The 7470-nt window shown below is 40.7% G+C and overlaps 1 protein-coding gene across 1 annotated transcript in view; it reads right to left on the bottom strand.

Moving 5' to 3' along the window:
* Window positions 1-4048: 4048 nt before the first annotated feature.
* GTPBP1 (GTP binding protein 1) overlaps window positions 4049-7470 on the bottom strand; it is a 100051-nt gene continuing 96629 nt past the window's right edge. The window contains exons 11-12 of the mRNA XM_073549466.1: window positions 6769-6951; window positions 4049-4828 (exon numbers count right to left, since the gene is read on the bottom strand). Of these exons, the coding sequence (XP_073405567.1) occupies window positions 4739-4828; window positions 6769-6951 (273 nt within the window). The 3' untranslated portion in view covers window positions 4049-4738. The remainder of the gene's footprint in view (window positions 4829-6768; window positions 6952-7470) is intronic.

Raw genomic sequence — 7470 nt, 5'->3', positions numbered from 1 at the left:
GGAAAAGGGCACAATAGAAATGGATCAGGACACCAATAAGGATTGCCTGCAAAAAGAAATCTCAAGAGTCCTGCACGCTCTGTCCCAATACAATACTGCTCAGATAGGGGGAGCTTGTGGAGATGGTGTTTTGCATATATGTCATGTTTATGACTTTTTAAATGTTTTTATATGGTGTTGTCTGTGTACCTAATAAAAATTATTGTATTGAGGTGATCCCTACCTACTGGCCAGTAGCTTTTTCTTCATATCTTTTTAGCGTTAGAAACACAATAAATCCTGTGACAATTCCTGGTCCCGAAGGTTCACGTACACAGTTAAGAGACCGCACGGGATTGGCTTCTCTGTGTTGAAGTAAATTGAGAACACCACATCTAAATCGATGCGCAACCACCTGAACATAACCTGTAAGATAAATAATAAATTACAAATTCTTTAAATCAGGTAGTGGGAAGAAGGACGATATTGCCAGTCAGGCATACATGGAAACAGATTTAATGATTACAAGTGCCATTTTGATAAATTAATTTGTTTCACCATGGGTTTAAATGAGTGGCAACATACCGTATTTTCAGCACTGCAAACAAATCTTTAAAAGAAATTACACAAGTTTGGTAAAGACTGAATAAAATAGTTTTAACTCATAACGACAGACTGAAGATTTGCAAGGTTAAAACAATGTGTCCAAATGGTGCAAACAATATTATATTATAGTAAATATAAAAGGGACACTTTCTTAGGAAAAAAAACAAAAAAAAAAAACAGAACAGATCCTTTTGGCTAATCTTGAATGGCCACGTCAATTTTTGTCATGCCATTCCTATTTTTTCACCAGAAAGGCGCAGTGTGCCCATGGGCTTTGTCTGGTATTGCTATTCGGCCACATTCACGGCGACTGCAATGCTAGACACCCAGATGTGTGGCAAGAATAAAAAGGCTCCAAAAAATGATGGCACTAATAAAAAAAACATTTTTTATTAAACAATATTAAAAACATTTAGTCCAAGAGATGTGCATATCAATACATGAGGGATTTAATGCACAGTTCACCTTGTTTGGCGACACTTATTTGTATGAGGTTGGAATTGTTGAGAGGTACCCCATAGGAGAATTAAATCCCTCATGTATTGATATGCACATCTCTTGAACTAAATGTTTTTAATATTGTTTAATAAAAAATGTATTTTTTATTAGTACCATCATTTTTTGGAGTCTTTTCATTCATTTCATAGGTCCAAAATTGTGATTAATTGTATTTACATTGTTGGTACATACTAAGACCGTATATGGTGATATTTCAATTGGGCAAAAAAAGATTGTGATTAGTGTGGCATGAATAGTCAACCTTCTTCTTAAACAGTGCATTCAAAGTCTGGGGATCAAGATGCCGACCCACCGGGACAGAACTCTAGTGCAAACATAGCTATATACAGACATATTAAACGGTTCTGCCTGCTTAACAATGAGCCGATTCAACACAAAAAAAACCTTTAAATAAATGGTGACAAATTAAAACTTGTATCAGACCAACTGGTTCATAGAAAAAATATTTGTGAGTTTTATAATTTTTACTACCGTGCCTTAAAAAAAATTTTTTATTTTTTTTAAAGGGAACCTGTCACCACTTTTTGAGCCTATGAACAAATGCCACCACCTTTAACTGCTCCTGTGCGGCATTCCACAAGCGTGTGTCAGCTCCAGACTCCCCCTGTATGCCCCCAAAAATACCACTTGATATGCTCCCGTGCTGTATGTAAATAAGAGTGGTCCAGTTCGATGGGCGTCTCTGCTGCGGCGTACATCCCTCCTCTCTGCTCCTAATCTCGTCCTCCTGCTTTTACTGACATGATGCGTCATCCACATACCAAGCCTTACAGGACCGCGCAGGCGCACTCTGCTCTGCCATACTGTGAAGAGACCATAAAATAGCAATGTGCAAGCACATAGTTGTGATTTATGTGAATGGCGAACCGAGATCTCGCGCCTGTGCAGTAGGCTCATTCAAATGACGTCGCAATGCGCTTGTACAGTGCTGTTTAATGCTCTGTTCACAGTAGGGCAGAGCAGAGTGCGCCTGCGCGGTCCTGTGAGGCTACTGCGCAAGCTCTCAGTTATGTGGATGACACATCACATCAATCAAAGCAGGAGGACGCGATTATGAGGAGAGAGGAGGGACGTACGCCGCAGCAAATACGCTCATCGGACCGGACCACTCTTAGGCCTCTTTCACACTTCAGTTTTTTGCATCAGTTATAATCCGCCAAAAAGGCAGATAAGCGGATCCGTTCTAAACTGATGTGAATGGATGGCACAGGATCCGTTTTTAGACGAATCCTGAAAATGAAGAAATTTAAAGGAATCGCTGGGAGAGAGAGAGAATTTTTTTTTTTTTTGTCCGAGAGAGAGAGAGAGAGAGAGAGAGAGAGAGAGAGAGAGAGAGAGAGAGAGAGAGAGAGAGAGAGAGAGAGAGAGAGAGAGAGAGAGAGAGAGAGAGAGAGAGAATTTTTTTTTTTTTGTCCGGCACCCAGAAAGAAATTCGGGTTAAATCTGTGTTTGCAGGATCCGCCAGAGAAAAAAACGTTACAAGCTCCGTTTGGAAATTTTTGAGGATGGTGACGGACAGCAACTTTTGGCGGATCCTCACAAAAAACGGATGTAACGGACAGCAATCCGTCACAATCCGCCATTAATGCAAGTCAATGGGAAAAAAACGGATCCTCAAAAAAAAATTGAGGATCCGTTTTTTTTCAAAACCTGGCGGATTGTGACTGATTGTAAAAAACGGAAGTGTGAAAGAGGCCTTATTTACATACACGAGGGAGCATATCAAATGGTATTTTTGGGGGCATACAGGGGGAGTCAGGAGCTGTCAGACATGTTTGTGGAATGCAGCACAGGAACAGTTAAAGTTGGTGGCATTTGTTCATAGGCTCAAGAACTGGTGACAGGTTCCATTTGACCCAAAAAGCACCAGACAAAGCCCATGGGGAAAAAAGGCTATTTTAAAAAATAAAAACCCCTGCTTTAAACTTATACAACCCCTTTACCGAAACAAGAGCGCACCAAATTTTAATGTTGTTTCAAAAAGGTTACAGCCAAACCAGTGAAATGGCTCCCAGGTTTGAGATTTATAGAAACAGGAGATTTGAGGTTGCAGAATAGACCAGTCTATTGTATAAGGGAGCAGTTCCACTGCGAAATAGAAAATTTGCAGTTTTTATTTGTGCGTTTCGTGCTCACACTGATCTCTTTTTCAAAAACAAACTACATATCCCAATCTTGTGCATTACACAGCAGCGCGGTCTACTCTGAAACGTCAATCTCCTCTTCCGTCTCATTGATATGCAAATGTGGATTCACCTGCAATTGCCGATGGGACTGCAGCAGCTGTAATATTCATGGGCCATGGGAGTGGTGACAATCACAACCCTTTCAGGTGAGCAACTACATAACACACATCTCATCTGTACCTTTCAATATCCCCCTATGTGCGCATGCTTCCCCCCCCACCTTTCTCCACCCGTTTTTTTTTCCCTACCAGATTTGTGATTTTGCAGGACTGCTTCCATACAGATCTTTTCAGTGGCCAACCAATGAATTCATGCCTCACACTCAAAAAAAGGGAGCTTAAAAATGATATTAAAATGGGCTGAAAGCTTTGCATAAACCCAATTTTTTACATGGGTCCCTTGTGATAAGCAGATCAATCTGTTTACACCCCTAGATGTGAGAAAAATTAGATCACGTTCAATTTCCCAACGCTCCCATCCTATCTGACATTGGGTGTGGAGAGAGGACAATTGGGCAGTACAGCAGCACCCAGCACATGTCATGGATCCATTATTTGGGACAGGACGAGTGCACGGTACTTGCTGTGTGGGTGTCCCAACAACCGAACTGTCTAGAGTTCACCAGTACCTCCCCGTGACTGGTATCCGATCAGACGGGGGAGAATGCCTAGATTACCCCTTTAAATATTGCTGGGATTTAATTCTCCTTCTTGCAATAACACATAAGAAAGATTAAAAATAAATACAGCTTACCCGACTTAAGCCTTAAAATAGCTTTTACAGTTTAGTCTGAAAAATGATAGACATTTGCTAATGGTGCAACATGCCACAAGTGAAGAGATGGGTGTTCAAAAGTAACCTTTGCCGTCTTGTGTTACTCTTACTGAAGTTAAAACAATGCAGCAACGCACAGTCCAGCAACAATTCAAACTAAACGTGGATGAGACGTAAAAAGAGGAGTAAAAATTAAATTAAGACCCATATAATTATCTTAAATAATGTAATGAAAGTCTCTTGCTTGGAAATGTTGGGATACAGAAACTTTGAAGCAGGTGATTAAGTAGGAAGGTTTCGCTATGCGATTGCATTAGGCTTCTCCCCTCCCATTTTACATGGGGTCATTTATTGACTTCTCAAGGGAAGGACATTAAAAAATAGAAAATACACATTAAGACCACTCTTTAAAATTCCCATTGAATTGATAAGAGTTACAGCTACAATCCGGCTGAGCATGAAATTAATGTGCTCTTCAGATCATCCTGAAGCCGGGGAAGAGCAAGTCAGGACACAAAACTGATGAAACTACTGTGAACGTCTGCTAGGATAGTAATCCATAGGGCTTCACTCGACTGATGGATATGGAACCGCAGGATAGCCGGGAGTGTCTGCTTCTTTCCATTAAACAGTGATTGGGGCTGTTGGACCACACGGGAGTTGAGCAGTCATGTTTAACAACCCCCTGCAGGGGCACATGTCCCCTGAGACTTCACTTTATGCCTTTGTCCACCACGACGTCTGCCTCCACCTCCGGTCTTTGGCTGTAAATACAAGTATTATAATGTAACAAGTTCACATAAGCAAAGAAAACACGACATAAGATCAGCGTCAGTGGCTCCTATCACCATTTACATGGTAAAAGCACTACGGAAACAAGGACTGTTCATTTGCAGTGGATTTTAATCCATTTTTTGCGCCCCCTAAGATGTCTGGAAGATGCCTCTATTAATTCCGCATATAAAGATCAGTGTGAGAGTTATTGCCCCATGAACGAAAGTTCCATTTAATCAACAGGTAATGAAAAATGAAGCACTTCAATCAGATGTTGATGTACAGAGATAAGTTTAGAATGGTGCCCCATGTAGCGGCTCGTCTCGGGTGCCATTGATCCCACAGAGGGTAGGGAGGATAAGTGAATGCAGTCTACTGATGCCACTGTCGGGCTGCCGATAAGTACCACACTACTTAGAGAGGTCTAAGTAGAAATCGCTCTAAAAGAGGACCTCTGAGCTCCTCTCAATAAATCACACCACAGCAATACAAGCAAATTGTGAAAAAAAAAAAAAGTGCATCTATCCAGCTCTGCTACTTTATTGGTGTGATTTATTGAGAGGAACATAAAGGTTCTATGCTTTAGCAAATACCAAGGATTGAAGAGGAACAGGCAGAGCGGAGGAATTTCGTTTTAGTAAGAAACATCATCATGTTCCCCTTTACTGCTATCTTCTGGATCAATAGAAACCACATTCATGACCAGCAGCTAAAGCCCCTCTATATCTACACAGGATGTATCCGTACATGTATAGCTCTGGACAGAAACTATTTTTTTTTTAACACTTCCAATGGTGGAGGTGCTTAATTTTCCTTTACATATTGATTAAATTGCACTTCCTTTTGGTGGAACAACCCCTTTAAAAAGGAGCATTCCAGTTTTTATTTTAAATGTGTTTACTGACTAATATACACGTGTTTAATGGCAGCACGGTGGCTCAGTGGTTAGCACTGATCTTGCAGCGCTGAGATGCTAGGTACAAATTCCCCCAAGACAGACATCTGCAAGGGGTTTGTATTTTCTCCTTGCTTGTATGGGTGTCCACCCACACTCCCAAGACATACCGATTGGGACTTTAGATTGTGAACCTCAGTGTGGACAGCAATTATGTTGTTTAAAGTGCTGTGGAATTAATGACGTCACAAAAGCGAGTAGAATACTGACTGAAGACTCATCAGCCCATGAAAAGTCCTTTTAAAGAGATTCTGTCAGCAGGTTTTTGCCATTTCATCTGTGTGTGGTATAATACAGGGCAAGAGAGTCTGATTCCAGGGATGTGTCACTTATTAAGCTGTGTGCTGTATTTTCAATATAATCAGTGTTTTATCAGCAGGAGATCACTGCAGGCCTAGATCTCACGTGCAGAGCAGGCAGGCTATTCTGTATAACCCGCCCCCTACCACTGATTATTAGCTTCCTGTGTACACTGTCAGCATGCTGACAATCAGTGGTGTGGGTGGGATATACGCAGCTCAGCATTCAGCGCACTGCTACATCTACAGTAGATAAACCAGGGATTCTATCAAAAACTACACTAAGCAGCACAGTAAGTGATACATAGCTGGAATCGGGCTTTCTTGCCCTATATTATAATGCTCTCAGATTACATAGAAAAACCTGCTGACATTCCTTTAAAGTTAATTGTGATAGAGTACAAAGTAGCCCATCAGTTGAGAAGCACACGCACATGCCGGTCTGCACTACTTTTTGCGCCTAGAATTTGATCCTATAACAAAGTTGCTGGAATCAAATCAGCCCCAAGTACTCCGAAAAAACTCTGCCCATTCTTTTACAAAGTGGCGAGAGTAGTACAGTAGATATGAAAATATCCCAATCCTTGCATAAATGTGATCAATTGCTTACAATTTCTAGCATGCTTAGAAATTTAGTGCTGTTAAAGAAACGGATAAAAGTGTATTTTCCTTGTACCTGTGCTTGTAGTGGGGCTCCTACTGCAGTTGCTGCAGCATTTGCCGTCGGGGAAACCTCATCCGTTACTGCTGTTCCCTGGCTCAGTTCATCTTTTTTCCCAAGTGGGCTCTTTTTGGTGGACTGCATCTTTACTTGCTGTGGTTTTGAGTTCATTGGCAAGTTGTTTGTGCTCTGTAACAACTAGAGATGACAAAAGAATTACAATTCTCATATCCCATTTCTATTATATAATTAAGATTGACAACATTTAACCCCTTCACGCCGCAGCCCTTTTTTCATTTTTGTTTTTCGCTCCCCTTCTTCCCAGAGCCATAACGTTTATATTTTTCCGTTAATATGGCTGTGTGAGGGCTTGTTTTTTGCGGGACGAGTTGTACTTTTGAACGACACCAATGGTTTTACCATATCGTGTACTCAAAAATCAGAAAACAATCCAAGTGTGGGGAAATTGCAAAAAAAAAGTGCAATTCAACATCTGTTTTTCGGTTGTTTTTTTTACCATGTTCACCAAATGGTAAAACTGACCAGCCATTATAATTCTCCAGGTCATTACAAGTTCGTAGACACCAAATATTTCTAGGCTGTTATTTCATTAATAAATGGTGAAAAAAAAATTCCAAAGTTTGTTTAAAAAAAAAAAAAAAAATTGCATCATTTTCCGAGATCCGCAGCGTCTCCATTTTTCATAATCGGGTGCAG

Source organism: Dendrobates tinctorius, unplaced genomic scaffold (assembly GCF_039654945.1).
Source record: "Dendrobates tinctorius isolate UK_male_01 unplaced genomic scaffold, ASM3965494v1 ptg000159l, whole genome shotgun sequence".
Classification (NCBI taxonomy): Eukaryota; Metazoa; Chordata; class Amphibia; order Anura; family Dendrobatidae; genus Dendrobates; species Dendrobates tinctorius.
The sequence above is the reverse complement of the archived record's forward strand: the minus strand, read 5'-3'. Positions and strand labels throughout refer to the sequence as shown.